General features: G+C 41.2%; 1 protein-coding gene across 1 annotated transcript in view; it reads right to left on the reverse strand.

Moving 5' to 3' along the window:
* Positions 1 to 244: 244 nt before the first annotated feature.
* Positions 245 to 22,470, reverse strand: part of znf385c (zinc finger protein 385C) — an 81,255-nt gene continuing 59,029 nt past the window's right edge. Inside the window, exons 3-9 of the mRNA XM_062439159.1 lie at positions 16,862 to 16,972; positions 12,107 to 12,326; positions 4,222 to 4,590; positions 3,891 to 4,078; positions 2,432 to 2,530; positions 1,775 to 1,864; positions 245 to 475 (exon numbers count right to left, since the gene is read on the reverse strand). Coding sequence (XP_062295143.1) covers positions 245 to 475; positions 1,775 to 1,864; positions 2,432 to 2,530; positions 3,891 to 4,078; positions 4,222 to 4,590; positions 12,107 to 12,326; positions 16,862 to 16,972 — 1,308 coding nt within the window. The remainder of the gene's footprint in view (positions 476 to 1,774; positions 1,865 to 2,431; positions 2,531 to 3,890; positions 4,079 to 4,221; positions 4,591 to 12,106; positions 12,327 to 16,861; positions 16,973 to 22,470) is intronic.

Genomic DNA, 22,470 nt, shown 5'->3' on the forward strand with positions numbered 1-22,470 from the left:
GCTCCTTAGGTCATGATAAGAAGAGCAGAAAGAAGGCATGATGGGGGATCTTGGCCTTTATGATAGGAACAGCTCTCAGGCCTCGTGGCCTACTGAGCGTCAGAACTTGTGCGCTCTCTCCATCTTAAGTCAGGTGGGCTGCATAGTTTGCGTGTGGCTTTTGTCACATGGGTCACACTAAAGGAGGGCCTGGGGTTTGGTAAAGGGACAGGGGTGGAGCTCAAATGGGAAGGGGGTCAAGTCTTTAGTAGGGGGAGAAGATGATGGGTGTGTGTGTGGCCCGCAGCGGCCCCGGGGCAGGCCGGAACAGTGCAGGGCCCAGGAAGGGGGTCTGGATGAATGTGGTGGTGCCCACTGGGTGGCGCAGAGCCAGTGGGTTAGTTGCCACTGTGCACAGAGTTGGCTGGGTGAGGGGGCTGGGCAGGAAGCCAGTTGTCAAGCTCTTGGTCAGCTGCTTCTGCAAGGCCAGTTTGGTCTAGAGAAGACAGGAGGGTGAACGGTGAGAAGTGAGAGAAGAACATAATGAGGGCATGTTTACTGGGCAAACATGTTTCCCAAACTCATGGCCCTTGTTTCAACACATAGATGCAGTACATAGTCTGTGGTGGAATGTGTGCTCACACATTGCTCCACACTAAATACCAGACAGACCTGGATTTGTAATAGCTTGAACACTCATCAGACAGAAATATAGAATATGTTAGAATTATGGCATGGACATACTTCATCCTATTTCATTCAGGGTTAAATGGAAAGCATTTACTCTAAAGCTCAGTAATGTTAACAGGATAGCTCTGATTTTTTAACCTAACCTGGGGTAAGATTTACTCACTGGCCATGATAATGATGCAGCTTAAGGCTGGAACATGCAGCTAATAAATTTGCTCATAGGCAAATTTGCACAAGGGGGAACTTTTGGAAACATTCACATAACTGTTTCTTTTACATTTGTACATTTTACATTCTGTTCATATGTTAGCGTGTTTTTCCTTTACCGGCTGGATCAGTGTGGGTCGGCTTCTCTGTGAAATCTGTAGCCGCCTATGAATCACATCACTGCGTATGCACAATTCCTGTCTTGGTCTACAGATCCTGTGATGCCAGTCAGCAGCCAAAAACCACATCGCTGCTCTCAAGCTAATTTTTAATCAAATACTTACCACCTGTAAGCCTGCAGGTTCCTCTGGAAAGTTTACTTAGTTTTTGGTTTAGTCATTCAGAGCTTCAGCTGTTTTCAGCTTGGATGCAATGGTGTTAGTTTCCTAACAGCATAAGTAAATACACCATTCCTGTGGTTCGCTGTTGCCTTCTTGTGGCGTATTTAACAGTATTACCTACTGAACATAAACATAAAATGAGGAAAAAGTTTTTATGAATGCTTCAAAACTTGCTGTTACTCACCAACACCAGCTTCAATTCAGTGTTAACTGTTATGAATCCAAGCAGACTACTTCTTCCATAAAGGCTAAAACTACACATTAGTTTTTTGCTTGTAAGTGTAATTTGCAATCTTCAATTCAGACCTGGTTGCATCATAAAACTATTCGATAAACAAAATAGTTCAATGATACAGAGAGGTGTAGGAGGAGGACGTTGTATATGTTGAGCTCAGGTCCATGCATCGATAACGCCACCAATGAGTAAAACTTTAACATGAGCATGACTTCTCCTTTTTTTCTGCTCAGTCCCCTGCCCATGGCCAGGCCTAAAGTTCAGCCAGCTGAAGCTCTCGCCCTCCAATATAACCACAGTCTCTGCCTCTCCTACCACTGACCTGCGAGGAGAGGGAGGTGAGGTTGTACTGGCTGAATGCTTTCTTCATGGCAGACACAGCCACGCCTGCATACCCACTCCATCTCACGTTCTGTAGGATGGAGGAGGAGGAGGAGGAGGAGGAGGAGGAGGAGGAGAGGGAGAGATGGGGAGGTTTGTATATGACAGGAGCAGAGAAGTGATTAATCTGGAATGCTGATTCAGGCTGCTGTTGTCAGAGCTGGTCAGTGGGGGAGAGCAGGACTATTTTAGACCTGTCTCAGGGGTAGGGGACTCACTGAGTACAACAGTGTGCTTAACCTCTGTGACAGCACAGGAACACACACACATACACACACATGCTGCCTCACTGAGACATAGAAGCCCCGAAGCGTAATATAATGAGATCTGAGACGGCGCGTTTTACTGTATGTCTGTCAGGGATGGGGTCAAATCACTTAACTGTAACAGGGATAAATTAAAACGGGTGTTTAAAAATGCATTAGTTTACAAGCTAGACTGAATTTATTCCAATGTTGGCGCATGTGCGCCGCATTTTCAAGCATATCCGCTGTAAGAGAAAGGCAATTATGTTTTGTTTGTCTTCCTTGAGTGTGTGTATGCACGCATATTTGTGTGACAGTGTTTTGTTTGTCTGTGTCTTTATGCTGAGACTTACCGCTAAGCTGGAGCTTGGCTGGCTCTTGCTGTGGGGGGTAAATTTGGGTTTGGGTGGTTTTCCGGCCAGCCTATCCTTGTGCCTTCTGCTATTCATGTGCTGCCGAGACCAGTAGAAATACCATTAGTGAGCTAACAAGCATCTGTTGTACCACAGTGGAACAACTTCAAATGTTATCTGCTGAATTAATAATGGATACACATTGAGTATGACTGAAGTGCACTGAAATTACATCACATTACTTTCTACCACTGCCACACTATTTCCTTCTCTGGCTGCTGTACTAACAGGCTTATATCCCCCTGGGACAGGGGATGTTTATATAAGTCCGGTGGAATGCATTTAAAGCTAAAGCAGCCTGGGTGCTCACTGCTCACACATGCCAGCATATCCTGTATCTTTTCCACATTCCACTCCAGCACAGGCAAAGTTTCCAAGACAATCCCTTCACTCAGATGTAGTATTTAATGAACATCAAAGGGGGGAGAAATGACTTTCCCAACATGGTTTGATGCCAATGTAACCAGAAAATTAAATACAGCAGGCATTAGTAGCTTGCAATAATGAGTGGTAAATACATCATTGCTCAGTGAAGAGCTTTGCAGTTAGTTAAAGCCTCCGATGATATCTGTACTAATGTGGAAAAATAGCTGCCGTTTGAATATATTCTGCACTCGCAACCTGCTTTCAATGGCTTCATTCATGTGGCTGTAAATGAAACTACTGCTTTGATTTAAGCACGTACACATTTCTTCCGTCAAGGTGATGTTAAAATGGTCTTTTGGATTAACTAAGGTCTTTAAAATCTCATCATTCGCATTTAACACTTTAATGCACATCATTCGTGCTCACTTTCATAACTGTGGCATCAGAGGTCAGTCTGGTCAAGGTTTAATGTGTAATATCAGTCTCTTGATGTGTAAATTAATTGCTAACTATGTGCAGGCAGTTCTGTTTTCTGATTAATTCTGTGGCCATCATCTGTCTGTGAAGGTGAGGTAATTATATGCAACATTTTCTCCACCACCTGACATGATTGGGCTTGAGTACTTTTCCCTGCAGAGTCAAAAATACTTCTGTGCCCTTTTGAATAAAACCCTGTCAGGTTAGAAACACTCTCACTTAGTATGCCTTGACCAATCTGCAGAACTTCTCCGAACCCCCGCGTCTCTCTTCATCTTTCATATCATACAGCACAAGAAGGATAAAGAGGTCCCTGAGTGATAGGTCTTGCTGTTTCGCACTCCTGCTCTATTACTTTACAGTGAAAAACTTGATGGCATTTGTGGCATTTGTGAAAGGTCGAAAAATTCCTCAACATGTATTAATTTGTACTTTACATTTTCTAACGGAACATATAAATATGGCAAAATCCACAATATAAATAATACATCAAACAGTCATCAATATATTTTATGTGCAGTATCACTTAAATATTCATGTTGCATATGATCCTCACCTGGCTCAGCTGGGTCTCAGAGTTCACAAAGATCTCACACACTTCACACTGGAAGTTCTTGCTGGGCACCCCGACGCTGCCTTTGCTGCCAAGCCTCTTGCTCTTGCAGCCTGCACGAGCTGCCACCACCTTCCCCCTGCGTCGCGGCAGGACACTGTGACCTTCCAGCATCAGTTTGTGCTTTGTACCTGGTGGGAAGAGCAAGACAATTAGCAGGTTTGTTGAGGTACAAATTAAATATAGCAGGACTTTATCTGACTACAACCAACCAAATATCAACTGGAAATATAAAATTACTGTTGTGAAGATAAGAGTCAAGCTATCCTCTTACCAGTATTATGTGCTTCCAGTTGGGAGATTGAGTTCACTGTGACTTTACAGACAGGACAATGGAGGTGAGCTTTGCTCTTCTTGGGGTCCTTGTCGTCATCTGGACGTGCATCTCCATTTGTGCTAGATGAATCTGCATGGCTGCTTGACTCAGTGGTCAGGCCCGCAGCCTCAGCGGCTTCTGGGACTTCAGGAGCGCTGGTGTCAGAGGCAACCTCAGAAAGCTGTGAGGAAGGCGAAATCTGAGGAGGAGAGAGGGTGACCAGCTCCACTGAGGAAATCTCGGATACTGGCGTCAGCATAACTGAGCTCCTGGGACTCTCCTCGAGCTTCACCTCCAGGTTGGCTGGTTCAAGTTCAGACTGAAGACCTGCATTAAAAGGTAGCAATAAAGGAGAATGTTAGCAAACGGTGGTTCATTCAGCAGTAGCTTATTGTAGATACAAGTAACGCTTTTTCATTACAGTCAATAAGACCCAACAGAGCAGGATGTTATCTGAAAAAGGCAATCAAGTGCTGACTTTGTGGCATTTTCTGATTTATCAGCCTTTGTTTTAAACCATGTGGAACATATTTGATTAGCAGTGGTTTAGGCAAATCAACTCCCTCCCTTTACTTTCCCTCACTATTCAAATATCAAGTGGACCTGTAGTCTCAGTCAATATAAACACACCCATCGACTGCCAGGCCCGGCCGATAAGTCACTGGAGTTCCATTACACATCTCCCCTTCACCCCATTGCCCTCCCAAGGGAGTCACACACTTCACCCCTGAGCACTGTGTGCTACGCTCCCTGAATATCTCCATTTCTCCCCGCACACACACTCACAATGCAACTGTGCTCCATTGATTTTCCCTTTTACGTCCCAGAGTAAATTCATCATTGGAGATAAGGGTCTTCCTCTCTCATTCCCGCTAAAGAAAAAGAACCTATATGGGAGGAAGATTAGACAGTCCCCTCGCTGTAATGAGAGTGACCCCTGGGGGATTGGAGCTACTCTGTAGGGGGTTGGGTTGGGTATGATCCTGAGCTTATGTGAAAGACAGGGCCACCTGAGAAGTCTCTAGAGGGGAGTGATACTGATCAATGGATTTAACCTTACACAGGAAGACATAGAGGCTGGTGGGATTCAAAGCCCGCTGCAAATCCAAAGGCTTGACTCATGAAGGACCACATTCAGCAGAGAATAATTTCAGATAAGACTGCTGAGTTTCAGTGAGCTTAATTTTCATTTTTTTTTTAAGCACACCTCAAACTTGAAAAGCCAAATCACCAGTAAATCCTCCTGAAAGTAGTGCTAAAATGAAAGTTGATCAACAGAAAACTCATCAAGCAAAAATGCCAAATATGTTATGGTTCTCACTCTTCAAATGCCTGGGTTTATCAGTAATGGTGATTTATTTTAGTTACTTGCAATTCTTTTGCAAAAAATTTAATACACTCAATGAGCAAATTATGTATCATAATAAACCCTCACATACTGCATGAATCGATCATCAGAATGAGAATCAGGTTTATTGCCAAGTAGGTGTGCACAAACAAGGTATTTGCCTCAGTGTTGTGGTGCATAGCAGTCAAAATATACAGAAAATTAAGTAAATCATCTAAAAAGATATCAATACATTTACAATTACAAATGTTTAAAATATATTTTAAGTAAGAAGAGCAGCTATATGTTTAGAATTTAATTGAAGAAGATTAAATGAATGAAACATATTCACCAGGATTGTACAAATGTTCATACTGTGTAACAATACTAATATTAATATTTATCCTAATACTAATATTAATAAATATAATAATACAAATTGCATTAATGTAATGTGCCATGTTAGATGTGCACAGATGTACAACTATAAGATTGTAATTTGTAGTGTAGGATAGATATCATGTCAGTGGGGGACCTTGTTGATGAGATCATGGAAATAAACCTAAATTGCAGTTTGTATCAAAGGTAGTAGAAAGAGCTAGTGATTTGAAGCAGAATGGAGTAAAAATCTTGCAAAATAAATACAATATTTCATAAGTCGGGGCTCTCCCTGCATCTGTCCTGTTAAAAAATGCCTCCTTTCCATCATTCAGTTGTCCCTCAGACCATCTACAAGATGGCAGACACTGCCACAGAGATTGGCAAACTGTCAGACCAAAGGTTGACATATTGGCAATGCCAGCAGAGGTCTCTGAGGAGTAGAACTACACAGCAGCAAACTATGGATGTCTAGATCACTGTGAATATGATGATTCCCTAAAACTGGATCATCTATGTAGTAGAAGTATGCAATTATTATCTAAATTTCTGCATCATCATTGCAAACTTTTACTGAGAGCTGCACACAACAGCTGTAGAGAAAGAATTAAAGATGAAGGGGTGACAAACTGCAACCAAACATTGATTCTTTGATCATTTTGGAAAATGAGGAATTAGCATCAGATTGTGCTAAAAGCTGAATGCAGCCGCCTCAGTTACAGGTAACAAACAGTCACGGTTGTGTTATACTGTATTCAGAGTTTAAGTCATAGTACACATACTACTCTGTGTTGCTTTGGTAACCCTGAATTCACTTGTTGAAGGGAGTAGTTTTCTTCCTTTCAGATCATCCTCGCTGGATGAGAACCAATCAATGCTGCAAAGCTTCACCGGCTGCACCGCCTCTTTCTCGGCTGCCGCTGTGCCATAACTTCAGTGGTCACTTTGTCCTCCACACTCTCTTGTGTCCGACTGCATGGCATGATATTTGGCCTTGTATCATGAAACAAGTTTTATTCAAATATTCTGATACTTTAAAATATTTAGCAATATGATATTTTGTGTCTGCTTTTCCCTATCTCTAGCGTAACATTGAAGACGGTAGTGTTCTGGGAGACTCACATTTTACCGTCCTTGAAGGCATCACTACAGAAAATACAGAAGCATAGTTTGTGGTCAAAGGCAGATCTCCAAAGTCCAAAGTTAAACTTGAGTGGGGAGCTCTGGGTTCAGGCAATATGGAGGGAAGTTAAACATTGTTAATTTGCATATTCTACCCCCATTGTATTGATGCAATGCTGGTTGAAAATCAGCAAAGTGTCCCTTTAACAATCCAATTAAATCTGACAGGCTTTTAGAGAGTGAACATATCTGAAGAGATTACTATTAATCAGCTTGATCTACTGAGAACTTTAACCGCAGCTAAAAAGCAAATTAATATGAATCACACTCACATACACGTATGCACACCCAGCACTGATCCAAGGAAGCCTTGGAACATAAACAACTTCCCTAGGAGAAAAAAAATGTCTTGCTTCAAATCATCATTGCTGTGGTGAAAAAAGAGTTCCTGCGAAGACGGTTTCAACAGCAGAGTCGATCAAAGCCAAGGGTGAGTGATGATTGTCATGACTGATAGAGTTCTGCTCTGGCTCTGTCTCTCTCACTTGCTCGTTCACTCTCTGCCTACTCCTTTGTTGGCCTGGGACATGGTTTACAAGCATCGATTAGTCCCTTTGTAAGATTGAAAATGTTATCTCTGCTCGTCCTTCACTTTATGTACAAATTATTTGACCTGAAAAACAGAACACCTCTAAAAAGCAAGACAGTTTTACTGCAATGTGATAGAATAAATGGGCAAAAAGGTTTGTGCCAAGCAACACGGGACACTTAATGGAATTAAGAAAAGTAGTATTACTGATATCCTCCTTGGTGTAGAGGTTGTGTTGGTACTTCAGGAGCTGTTATGATGTCAGATGTCTATGTAAAACATGGTCAAAACTTCCAAAACTTGAGGTGATATAAATAAGGTGTATAAATGCTCCCATGCAATTCAAAAGCCAGGACCTCGTGATGACACTATATTGTTCGCACATGCCCACAAATGGCCATCCGTTTGTAGTCTTTATTGTTAAGGTTATTCCATGGATTGTTTGAATTGTCTACACTGTAAAATGTTACCAGGATTTTACAATATTTAACTGTAATATTTCACAATAAATTACTGTATTATTACTTTACAGGCTTTAACTGTAATAATCACAATATAATACTGTAATTTAGTATTTACAGTAAATTACTGTGAAAAAACTGATACCAGGATTTCACAACATTTTGCTGTATTATTTCACAGTAAAATACTCTATTCAAACCATCCTCTGTGATAACACAACACTTTACTGTAAAACTTGAATTGCGCTTGAACCGCGCTGCATTGTGGGATCAAGAAGAGACAACAGGTGGATAAGGTCATATACCGAAGAGCTCAAAGGTAAGGTTAACATCATTAGCCTAAAATATTAGACAGTTTGTCACAACTTTCTATTAGTTGTGTGAGTTAGTAAATGAACCATCTTTTGGATCAAGGTAATGTCATTTTATGCTCAACTTTTTTGGCTGTTAAGTCATTTCAAAGCCATTTTTCTCCGCGAAGCTTTGCCTTTGGAGGGATAGTGTGTGAGTTATTCGACCGAGAATATGCGGTGTTTTCGCCGCGAATTAGCGCGAAAGTCAAAGTTAAAGTGAGCTAACGTTAACAATGCAATATAACAATGCAATAAATCTGTAAAACTGAAAGTTGTCTTTGCTTATTGTTTACAGGTGCTTCTTGGGCATTATCCCTGAGATGGGCTCCAAGTCGATGAACAAACGTGGAGCCATCAATCAACATGTGAGCACACTGCAAAGAAAACTTGTTGACTTTGAGTGGTCAGTGTAAAATGTAAATATGAAATTGTTATATAGTTTACGTAAATATGTTCAGAAGTTGTAAATTTTTTATACTGTATTGTTGTATTTGTTAAAAGTTGTAAATTGACGTGTGTTGTACGTGTAGTATTTGTTAAAAGTTGTTGTAAATTGACGTGTGTTGTATGTGTAGTGTTTGTTAAAAGTTGTTGTAAATTGACGTGTGTTGTATGTGTAGGGCTTTATGTTCAGAGACAGCTATGGTAAACTGTTGAATTTAATAGTTGTATAATTATTAAAAAGTTCAAATGAGTATTGTCTTTGTTTTCTTTGTTCCTGTTTTGACTTTTAATTTAGCAAATCCAAAGTATGTTAGTGTGGTAAAATCACAGTTAACAAGTCAAATTTGCAATATTTACAGTATTATTTAAATTGTAAATTTACAGTAAATTACTGGCTACTGAGTTGCATTACTTTTACAGTAAAAATTACAAAATACAGGCAATTACTGTAATTTACATACAGCAAGATACTGTGAAGTTACAGTATACAGTTGTAGTTGCATTGTATTTTACTTTGAAATATTTACAGTACATTACTGTGAAACAAGTGCAGTAAATTACTGTGAAATATTTACAATAAATTACTGTAAAATTACTGTGAAAGTAATTCAACTATTAGCCAGTAATTTACTGTAAATTTACGGTGAAAAATTTTACAGTGTAGTAACATGTTTCGGATCATATTTGGGCTCAGATGTATTTAAAAAATCTCCATTTTGGGTTAAAAGATGAGAAAAAGTAGTGAAATCCAACTAATACTGTTTGTTTACGTAGCCTCCGGAGCTGCTGGAAGTTGGCCGAGATGCAGTTTTGGGGAGCTAACCAATCAGAACAGAGTGGGTTCTTCATTGGGGGCCTTAAAGAGACAGGAGATTAAACAGGTTGTTTCAGACAGAGCCTGAACTGAGGGACTGCATAATGAGCCAGTATAAGATAAATAAAGAGTTTTTTGAGCTGTAAATCATACAAAAATATACCGGTTCCAGAAGAAATGTCCCCTTTAAAGTATTTTGTTTGTTTCCAGCCTGCCATATTGCTATTAAATCTATAGTGTGTTTTGCTAGTTTTCTTCATTTTGTTATCATCTGTTGCATTACTTCGATCATTCCCCACATAAATACACTTGGAAAGCCATTGTGTGAGCCATTTGTTCTTGTGTATATTAGAAAAAGTGCACTTCGAACTCCCTCCAGGACCTCACAGTCAAAAGGTGGTGTATGATTGGCAGCGGCCTCCTGCGTCTAAATGTGCATTAGCAGGTATTGTAATGGACTTGTGGAGGCTGACCTTGTGGGCCTAGAGAAAGTCTGTTTATTCTGAGCCAGACAGATTGTTTACAGGAAGAGCCGCCAGGTGCGTTATTGGTTCCTGATGGCAGACAATGTGGGCATTACCCTCAGACAGCTCCCCACCAGCCTTCAGCTTCATGGCAGACATAACTCATTTCATAGAGTGTTAATTTGGAGCGCTATTCCATTACAGGTTGGCATTGTGGTGCGTGCCACCACTGGCTCGCACTGCTGCATTTCAATTTCACATTAGGCCAATCACACAATTGGGCTTATTAAAGAGTGTTCCTCCTCACAAAATTGCCTTGGAACTGTAAAATTATTCACAGCACAAAAACTAGCTATGACTTATCTACTCCCCACTGACCCCCTCCGCCATGCTCCTTCCCCCCTATTCCTCTCTCTCTCCCTGTCTGTCTCCTTCATTCATTTAATCTTATCTTTCATTTTCCATTCATCATCTCGTTTCGTCTCTGCTGCTGCTTCCCCCTTTCAGAGCTCTCCTTTGCAACAGCGGAATATTAAAATGAGATTTGATGAGAGCGTTATCAGGCTCCCAGTCTTTTGTCCACTTTCTCCTTTCTGAAGGAGACTCTTAGCGCTCAAGGCAGAAAAGTGCGCGCGTGTGTGAATGTGTCCACGTGCACATGATTATGTCTATGAGCGGGGATAAAGTACAGACTGTCCCCCCCCCCCTTTCCCCAAACCGTCATATCTCTTCTCTGATATTCCGTCTAGCATCCAAGCGGATTTTGAAATTCTGCTCAGATAGTGATCTTCTCTGGGGCAGAGGAAGTGAAGAGGAGGATGAAGTAAGAAAGTCGCAGAGAGAAAAGGGGGGCAGGGATGGGGGGTGGACTGCTCTGCCGCTCCTCTACTCCCATCACTTTGGATGGATAAATGAAAAGTGTGGACCCAGACAAATGCAACATGAGAAGGTAATGGGTTCAGTCTGCCGTCAAAATGCCATTGGACCAATTCAACTCTTTAAGCTAAGGTTGCAGCCCTGACTCATGGAAAAGTCAACATTCATGTTCAGCTGAAAGAAAACCAGTGCACTCTCTCTTTCTTTATAAAATGTCTATATTTACACCATAAATGGGAAAACATTCCAACTTCTTGTAAGGGGAGATGACTGCCTTTGATTTCTTTCAACTTTATTTGACAGCTGCACAAATGAAAACTCTCTCACTACTATTTTGCTCCCTCTCAATTCAGCCAGCAAGATGTGTCATTCTTTTCATGCTGCACAAATACACCAATTCAGGTTCTGCAACTACCCTCTCCAACCGAGATAGATAGCAGAGAGCAACAGGGAGCAAGGGGGAGTCAAGCAGTGGAAATTAAGAGGCAAAGGGGGTAAAAATTCCCCCAAAGAGGCTCCAATTGATCTCAGCTAGTCTCTTTATTTACACAACATTTCTTCCTCCTAGACATCCCACAATCCCATAACCTTTGGAGCCCTCAATCCATCACAAAGGGCAGGGACAGAAGGCCGGGTCAGATAGGTTTGGGGGAGGATATGTGGGTTTATACTGCTGAGGTTTGAATGCACAGAAACACGGCGGGGATAGGAGGGAGAGAGAGTAAGGGATAAGGTGTACAGAAGATGTAATCTCAAAGTATAACATAATGGCAGAGAGAGAGAGAAAGATAATGGAGGACAGTGCAAGCTGTCAGTGATGTGAGAGTGAAGAGAAGGATTGGTGGAGGGGGGTTTTATAAAGATGATATGGAGTGAAAGGGGGAATTAGAGGACGTAAGGAACCACAGTGCGATAGAGTAATCATCAAGAAGGTGTTGAGGGGCGGAGACGGATTGGCTACAAATAGCATGCTTGTGCAATAACCTTCCTCCAATCTCTCTGTCAGTTTACGTACTTGTTCCCTCCACTAAGCTTGTATCCATGAGTGCAGGGAGAGCCGCCTCAGACGTAACCGTCTTGCTCCTGTCCCGCTCTCGTTCCCGCTCTCTATCTCGTTCTCGCTCCCTTCCTGCGGATAAGGCTTCCCCGGCTCGTCGTTGCCTGTTCTTCTGGGCCTCCATGGCTTTAAGCTTCCGGGCGTGCTTGTGGCCTTTATAGTGGGCCTCTGCTTGGTTCTGCAGGAAAATGAGAGGAAACCAGGTTAGCATAGAAAAGCAGAAAGGAGTGTTTCACTCAACACATTATCTGCAGGAAAGACGAGCCCACGTGCATTAAATGTTAAAATGTGCGCCTGAATATTTGCTCTCTCGCAGACATACACAAGCTGCAAAGAGGAGAGTCTGTTTCCACCTGATAACAGCGCTGGCACATTGGGAGTCCAGAGGTATAATTGCATGTGTAATATGCTACAAGAGAGAGGATCCCATCTCCACAACTACCCAATTATTGTGCACTGTGAGAGTCAGCCTCTGCAAATCCTAGACACACATGGCAATACATACTAATGTCACACACATTTGAGCACTCAGAGCGCATTCACGAGCACACAAACCCACATATCACAATCAAAACATTCTGACTGATTGCGATGCAGCAATTAAACACATTTGAGCAAATTTCCGTCTGGGTGGATCAGGATGTACCTTTAACGTTCTCATCATTCTCACGGCCCCGTTCAAATCCAAGAACAAAGCCCCTGTTGTCGGAGCAAGCGTTGATACATAGAAATAGCAAGGAAATCAATACAGAGATCACTCATTAAAAGGTAAAACAACCTCCGGGGATCAGCTTTCATCAACTCCCGGTCTGGATAAGACAGTTATAGGGGGAAGGAGCATAAGTAGAACAAAGATACATTAAATAAAAACAGAAGAGCTGTGTTTAAATAAAGAGTTTTGTTTTAAATCATATCCAAAGTGGGAAAAACATACATGTCCACAATACTAAGTAAGACTGGCAATTTCTAAAGAATGTACCCTCGATATTTTACAAATGGGACGATTAAGAAATAATGATTAAGATTAAATTAGGTTTTATGTTTGTTTTGATATGTAGAGTAAGATGTGGTGCAGTTATTGCTTCGGGACAACAATGTTTATTTCCGAGCTCTCATCCTGTTAAAGCTTCTTCGAGAAATAAATCATGCAAATCCTCAGGCACCAAACAACCTGAGCAAAGAGACTGGACCATTCTTTGAGGACTCTGAAGTGAGGAATACATCCTTGCAGAGATGACAAAGGGAGTTGCAAACATTGCAAGACTCTTTTATTGAAAGCGCAATATGGATTTCTCTGATTATCTGAGCATCAACAATACATTAAGTCCCATAAGCAATAAAAAGATGACTGCTGGTGCGTTGTTTAGTGTGAAGATAAAAGGTTACAGCCACTTTACAGTACATTGCTGGCACCAGTCTCATGTGTTAGCTCTCTGTAAACACCAGCAGGAGTTAAACATGTACACTTCACATTAGCGAGCCTAATGGTGCAATATAATGGAAGCCTATAAATAATGTGGCTGTCAAAGCATCTGTGAAAACAACTCTAATACCTCAGTGCATCATGTGACTGATCTGCTGTGAAAAGGCTTCAGAGATTTGCGTGATGTGACGAATTCAGCCAACGCCTTCCCCCACCACCAGGCCCTCCATCCAACTGAGTCTCAGTGGAAGCAGAAGGACAAGGTGTGAAATGAGCTTTGGTTTTCACATCACCACCTCAAGCAGCAGGACTACGGGGAGATACAGTTCTCTTCTAAGGGGATTCCTGTTTGTCCAGTGATCAAAGTAAACACTGAGGGGCTGTGGAAACCGCCCCCCGCCCCCTCCCCGAGTGCAATGATATGATGTTGAATCGTCTCTTCCAATAACTACTAGCTTGAAGCAAAAATAACAACAAGGACATAAAAATTGAGTGGATCTGCCAGGTGGTTTGCTTAATTTAACAATCATTGAGCTGCCTCTGTTGATTGTGCAAGCTGATGAACAGCAGGCCTAGAGTCACTAACAATATGGATGGATGTAAAAAAAAAAGAATATGGTCTTTACCAAAATTGCCGGTCGCAGATGTGTCTAGGATATTTTTCACTGCAAAACAGTTCAATTATGTTCTAATCTGTTACGATAATGTAAAATGTGTAGTATGGTAAAACATTTTAGCAGGTGCAAGAGTTTAAGAATCCCCCGCTTTAATTAATGATTATTTCCAGATGCAAGTGAAGAAGAGCAGTAAGCTTGAAACGTCCAATGAAATTTACCTGCAATGGGAGCTGCAGTGTGTGGACTTTTCTCTTGCTTTCACAGATGCAAGTCCTAAAAATGGACCTATAACATGTAGTCATTTTAGATTTCTTCCCTTTATACGATAATTCATATTAAAAGGACAATCTATTAGCCTCTAGGAATCGCAACAACATTTAAACAACCTCTTGGTACAGAGAACCAACTGGGGCTCAAAACATTATCTTATATGTAATAAAGAAGAATATTTTTAAGTGAGTATCCTATAGTGTTGTGAGTCATCCGAGGAACAGAAACCATCATTGAAATAAACAATAAATAAAGTATCCGACAACAATATTTGATGGTCCACATTACCTTTCCTTTTTTGTTTTGTTTAAACAGGGTACTTATGTTTCATGTCAGAAAGGCTGAACAGCTTCTAGGGACAACCAGAGGGCATTTGGACCATTACCAAACATTGCCACCAAGTTATGGTGTGATATTAAATTGGTGTTTAGACTGAAAACAGCCCTGCATTAAATCACTGTAAGGGAGACATCAAATAAAATGCAGCAAGTACAGTTGAGAGTCACAGACCCATGACTCTGAAGGATAATCAGACACCAAAACGCTGCACAGCTGTTCACAATATTATGGATTTTAACTGCTTTGGAAAATGATTACAGCAGCAATAATTTTATCATTCGTTGGGACGATTACAAGATAAACACTTGAGATATGGCGCTCACGTTACAAAGTACTCTTCCAAGAAGCTGCATCTGCATGGATTTGATTGGCAGATGCAGTGCCTTGCTGGATGACATGTTGAGTTCCAGCGAAAAATGAACCTTGTTCAAGTTTTTAACCGGACAACACCTTGTTTTTTGCCTGAGTGTCGACAGATGAGTTTCATTCAAACAAACGTAGGGGCAACCTTTTTTGTACAGGGCTATTATTAGTCAGAACACAAAAATGAAGCACAGATCTGTCCCCATTAGGGCACACATACATGTATGGTCTCAAATGGGCTCTTGTGCACCTGCAGGCACATACCACAGCGGTGATCTTTCTAACACCCTGGAGTACATCTCTACGCCACTGTGGCTGTGAGATTTAATCTGCTGAAGTTCAGTAAAATTATATCTCATCCTAAATAGCTCTTTAAGGCCAATTTGTTCTATACTGAGCAGAAGAGGACCCTTACTTATTTCCCATTTGAGCATTATAGGATAACTTGGTATAATATCTGAGCAAACTCTGAGGAGGGTGCATGGAAGGTATTCATACTCTCAGAGAGGGAGATAAAGCTACAGTCAGAACTGACATTCCTCTTTAAGTCAATGTGTGGAGGCAGGGAATGGGATTTGCTCTAGTGTGTGAAGAGCACGTCTGCGTCTCCTATTCCCCCCTCAGCTCCCTGTCTCCTGTGCCTCAGCCCTTCTTTGAAGATGGAGTCCAAAAAATGTGTGTGCCTGTGAGTGTGTGTGTGTGTGTGTGTGTGTGTGTGTGTGTATGTTTGTTTTACTGTGCCCAGACCTGAGATGTTTTAAGGCATTCTGGACTATTATCTATTTGTTTATGTGAATATGCATGACATGTCATGAGATATTTGCGTTTGTGTGAGAGAGAGAGAGAGAGAGAGAGAGAGAGAGAGAGAGAGAGAGAGAGAGAGAGAGAGAGAGAGAGAGAGAGAGAGAGAGATAGTCTGCATGTTTGAATGCGTACACTATGTGTGTGTGTGTGTGTGTGTGTGTGTGTGTGTGTGTGTTTGTGTGTGTGTGTGTGTGTGTGTGTGTGTGTGTGTGTTTGTGTGAGTGTGATAGAGGTGGCAAGGATGGGAGAAATGGAACGAGAAGCCGAGAGCTGCTTCCTGTTGGGGCTGCTGATTGTTTCTGCTCTTTGCTGATAAATGGCAGCTCTCCCTGCTGTCTAATCCCTCATACCAAAACAACACACACACACACACACACACACACACACACACACACACACACACACACACACACACACACACACACACACACACACACACACACACACACACACACACACACACACACACAAAGATTTCACTAAAAGGAAACCAACCAAACTTTTACACACACAAAACTGCAAACGAAAAAAACCCTAACTTTTGATTTAAAAAGGTACATACATTTGCAGTGAGGGGTACACTTAGAGTTTAGGCTTTGCATATATACACAAAGATGCATACAAAGCTGTGCACAGTAGACACAAACACAAAGTGTCAGTGTGGATGATAGGAGCTGTGGTAATTGTAGACCATATTTTTAAAAACCAACATTCAAAATGATAGCAGAGGCACAAAACAAAGAGATGTTATTCTATGAGGCTTGACTCACTTTTTGCTATAGATTGCTTTCATGTCGTAAATTACTGTGTGCCATCTCTTTCTCGCTCTTATTGTCCATCAATTTCTCCATCTTCTTCATAAATACCACGGCATAAAGCCACTAAAACATTTCTTACCGTTGAGTTAAAGCGCAGGTGGCAAATGTTGCAGGATATAATCTGTTTCTTCTTGAGGGGCTGCGGGACACCAAATGTGTGGTTGATCACTGCCTTCTGGACAGGATCCATCTGAGAGACAGAAAGAAGAAAAAAAAGACCAGTACAAACAATATTAGTTCTATACAATTTTATTCTCCCAAATGACAACAGAACAACCTCGCCTCAGAGGTGAGGTGAAGTTGCTCCCCAGCTAGGCAGAGATTCAATCTTCAGTTCGGTCATTCTTGTTATAAAGTGTCCTCTAATACATCAGAGGATAAAACAACATCACATCCAGATATGTCCAGCAGCAACAGAAGAGTGTAACAGGGGATATCATTTCAGCTGTTAGTGGCAAATATCATATTTTGGTGTTTGGCTCAGTTTTTCCCTGAGTTGCTTACACACTATAACTGGGTCTATTAACTAAACTTCCCAAACCATGACACCATCTACCAAACGACAGACCCATTTCCCAAAACTTTAAACACTGTTCCCCTTTTTTCATTCATGTGCTCATATCATTAACTCAAGTCACAAATTGTTCACACACATATCAGAGCCTCAGGATAGATAGATAACAGGGCCATGGGTCATGTGCAAACTGTTTTTTCATTGGTTTATATTGGTAAATATTCTAAAAAAAAATTCTACTTTCTTTATGTGTTGCATATTTTTACAGTACACTTTCTTTTTCAGTCAGTTTCAGTTGAGGAATTTAAAAAATTGAATATTCACTGCAGTAACAGGATTTTATGCTAGTGTTTGGAATTGATCTCACCAGTGTGTAATAGCTCTTTTGTAGTGCTTGATTGCTTTTGTGTGATATCTGAAGGAAAAGTTTGGTTTAAATGTAAGATTACATGGTTTTGGGTGGAGAGTTTGATTTTCACATGGGAGTTTGAAGTTATGCATTTGTATTTATGGTGTTTGGGAAATGGAGCATCATTTCAAGAAATGTGTTTTAGCAATCAAGAAAAACTAGTAATTAGTGGGGGCATTTTCAACACTGACACCATTGCTGAGAAATGTATTGACACCAAAAAGTAAATCATGAAAACAGAATGAAGAAGTTTTGATGTAGATGAGACTGTGTGTACTGACCAGCGTGTCAGTCACAGTCACCTTTGACCCTCCGGTGATGTGTCTGAATTGCTCGATTCATCAATACATGAAGCCATTCAAAGTGATATTTAAACACATCATAACTACTGTATGCTCATATAGTCTCTATGAAAGTTGTTAAATGTCATTGAGGGAAAATGAAAGTAGGGCACACAGGTAAATTGAAACATTCAGAAATCATCAAATAACTCCAGGAGTGCACTGAATAACACACTTAATACGATGTTATTATCAAAAAGAGTCCCCATATCTGCTCAAGGGGTGCTCTGCTCCTTATGGTGTATTAAAACAAAACCTTATAATAAAAAATAAGAACAAAGAGACAAGTGTGACAGCTGAGCAGGTTTGCAGCATAAATATGAAACAATAGAAAAGTTCACTTTAAATTATCATGAGGTTGTGATGTGAAGGGAATATCTCAGTTTCTGCCTACAAGGACATTGTGTGATAGACTCTGAGCTTTGTGCATGACTTTGCTGATATCAGTGGCTGTTTCATCTACATGCATGAAGCAACATGACGAGCTCCCGTACTTCGGTTTTGGTTCTTATCAAACTATACAGTGTGCCAGCTAATTATCGTACTTGTGCTGCCGGTGCACTTCCACAACAATGCTCAAAAGTAATGCGACTATAAGGAAATAAATTCAGCTGTATTTATATTTTTAAGCAGAGGATGGCTACTGAAGGATACAAAATGTGTCTTTAAGCCTTCAGAAAACTGTTAGTGAGAATGGATGAATCAAGGTCATCTTTTCAGTCATCCACCACACAATGCTCCCATTGTGTGGTGGATAACTGAAAAGATAACCAGCACTAAATAGAAAATCTCAAAATACAGCCCCTTTGCTGCTTTATTATAGTTTGCAGTACTACAGTGACTCAGGCGAACAAAAACTGAGATTAAAATCAAAGGTGAATCACACTTTCCTCAGTCCTACAGTCATGGTTTGAGTTCACTTTATAGCTGAATAACTGTTAGTAGTATTACAACAGCACTGATATTTACATGACTACAGAAGAGCTAACTATAAGTAACACCTTAAAAAACAGTGCTTGAAATACGGACTAAAAGATTTAGTTAGCTTTTAATGACAATGTCAATCTTCTAAACGAATGTCCCACCCCACACAGGTGTTTTCACTAATTTGCCTGATTAGGTGACTTCTCAGGATAGCAGAGGTGTGTACAAAATGTGCTTCATTGACATCTGCCTCAGTCTGTAGTTTCACCTGTTAGGGCAGGAAAATATTCCTAATGATGCATTCAGATTGGTGACCTGAGTTTATTCACAGCACAGCTCCGCCCCACTTTAACCTGAGCAGCAAATCTCTTCATGCATCTTTATATAAAAAACACTGATAGTTGCATGTTTTTCATATTAGGCCTACTCCTCACTCACTTTTCAAGTCATATTTTCCAGGAGTGATAACCTTGATGTTTAATTTTTTAAAAGCGTTAAATTATTTTTCAGCTTTTTCTCGGCTTTTATTTAACCAGGAAGTCTCTTGAGATACGTGGGATGCTTTTCATTAAGCTAATGCTTCCTCGCATCCTGTCTCCTCTGTCCTCCGGCTGTGACCCGGATATCGATCCCCCCACATCATCATCGAAGGCCTTCTAATCCCTTAGATGCACCTCAGAGGAGTGAGGAGAGAGGAGGATCATGGAGGAGCTTAGAATGAGGAACGACAGGTGTATCCTCTGTTGGATGGCAACACCCCTTTAACCAAATGTGATTATTGATTCATCTGATCTTATAAGACAATAAACAGTTTTAGTTGTAATACAACAGATCAGGAAAACTACCTGTAGAACAGGAACAATGGCACTAACAGGCTTTTCAGTACGTCTCAGCTCCTTCTGGAGAATATGACACAGCTGTGTGTCTCCTATAAAATCATCCTGAGCCTGAAAAAGACATCAGACATTCACAAACTAAATAAGCAATATTTTATTTAAACATATTCTGCAGGCTGCGGGTCTTTTTATTGCTCCTTTTTGACAGTTCTGTTCTTTCAATAATTAACAATTCAATTGTGTTTTATTCTGTGACAGCCAGACGTTGCTATAGATAACCAAATAATAATGACGGTACAGTTATCTGGTGTTTTTCTTCCAGCTATCAGTATGTAGACATTATTAAGTAACAGTTTGAAGTGTTAATTAATTGTACATTTTAAGTTTTAACTTTAGAGTTTGATATTCATATCAATTATTTTAATGCGTCTGAACTGTTTATCTTTCTCTATGTGTGGCTATGCAGCCCTCCAACAAGTAAAAACTAAATAGAACTGAGCAAAAAATGAGCAAAACTGTTTAAAAAGAATTTCAATAAATCTCATTGTACCTGAGGCAATGCAATGCAGCAATGTAACCTTGTGTTTTTGTTTTTGTTTTTTACATTGCACATTAAAAATAAATCAAATCAATGTGTATTCATGATCGTGTGGTTAAAATGATCTAGTTAATTCATTTGGTGCCAGTTAATATAGCCTACACTTCTAAACCCTGCATATCAAACTCAATATGGATGTAGTGATGGAAACAGAGGTGGTGTAGCAGGTAGAAAACCCTGCCTATGTGACACATCTCGTCTGTGCCTTGTGTGTTTCAGCTGAAAGTCTCCATGTCAATCTCCAACAGTTTGGTCATATTACAACACCATCATCTTGTTACAAGCTGAGCTACAGCCTGTATTTTAATGCAGGTCGAGTATTTTACTGCAGGTAGAGAATGACACTGGGAGTCATTGCAGCCCATGGCGAAGTGTTTCTGAAAAGGGTTTTGAATAGACTAATAGGCTACAGTTTTAACTGTCTGCGAAGAGACTGCAGAGAGTCCCTGAACGGCAAACTATAAACAGCAGAATGAAAGCCAAGGCTTCATTAGAAGGTCTGCATTCATGATGACAGCTGATCTCACTGCAGCAGCCTTCAGTATGGTATCACATATAACAATCACCTAGGATTTCTCCCCAGGCTGGCACAAGGCCTGGCTCAGTCCACAACTCTGCTTGCATGAGAGAAGGGTCACAGGACTGCTGGAGAGATCACTCTTCCCATACCGAGTATAAGACAAATACATTTGCTGGAGCCAGCGGCAGTGCTGACAGTCCCAGTTGCCTAGAGATCAAGGGGTGTTGGTATATTGATGATGGTGAGGATGGCACACTGCTTTGCTTTCTGTCTGATACACGCTCCTTCCATACCACACAAACACACACACACACACACACACACAAACACACAAAACAAGCTGCACCATGTCCAGGCAGCCGAATCCTCTGCAAGACTGGAGTCTGTTTACTACGGACTCCTCAAGGCCAGGTGTGAGAGGGAATATAAACACACCTGACACTGAAACCTCCACACTGGAGGTACATCTCTCCCTAAGGGTTTTCTTTGCCTTTGTTGTTTTATTTTGGTCTCTTCTACATGACTCAACTCTACCTCTGGGAGCAACTGACTTTTCCCTTCACAAGTCGAAGCCCGATCATGGAAACCTAGCACTCCCACTCCTGCCGGCCTCTGTCCACCTTAGCAGGGCAGGCTGCACACAGCTATTTGTTTTAGGAGCTGAAGAATGTGCCCATTGTCTGTCCGCAGCCATCCTGAACCGACTGCTATAAATGCGTCTTTTGTCCAAGCCCACCGTCCTCCCCCGCCATCCTAGTGCAGACAGAACTTATCCTGCGCCAGGCAGCTGAGTCCGTGATGGGGTTTCAAGGTAGACAGAGAGAGAGAGGGCAAGAGAGAGAGGGCAAGAGAGAGAGGGCAAGAGAGAGAGAGAGAGAGAGAGAGAGAGAGAGAGAGAGAGAGAGAGAGAGAGAGAGATGGAGAAGGAGCCACAACAAGAGACAAGGAGAGAGTGAGGTGTGGGGGGAGGGAGGGGAATGTAAGAAGAGGCACCAGGGGGAACCGGAGGATATTTAGTTTTGGAGACAGGTGCATTCATCTTCCCGCCTGCACACGTCCTGAACAACGTGTGCCTTATCAGGGCTGAGAGAACCTGGGGCTCCCTGTTGAATGGACTTTGTGATTAATGCCAGAGCAGCGCTGTCAGACTGTGTGTTATAGAGGCTAATCATCTCCTCCTGGGACTGAAGCGACACTGATTTGATGTTATTTCCGCGGTTATCATAATTTCTGCATTCTGGCTGCAGTAGACTCCACGTTCTACTGCGATTTGCATTCTACTTAACAATGGCTGACTGAATATCTTTACAACTACATAAATATGATTTCTTCTGTATGAGCTTGCTGCATTTATTATTAATCTGCTGCAGTTTTCTTCGACAATAACTGTTACTAATGTTTCTACCTTGACTTTTCTTCTAAATAAGAAGCAAAATATGTTTCCTGTGAGTTTCCACAAATTATTCTTATTTTTATCAGACAACGAAAGGCTTGAACCGAGCTTTGAGTCACAGACGTTGGCTTGAGAATAGAAACAGCAATTGAA

The sequence above is a fragment of the Scomber scombrus genome, chromosome 18 (genome assembly GCF_963691925.1).
Source record: "Scomber scombrus chromosome 18, fScoSco1.1, whole genome shotgun sequence".
Taxonomy (NCBI): Eukaryota; Metazoa; Chordata; class Actinopteri; order Scombriformes; family Scombridae; genus Scomber; species Scomber scombrus.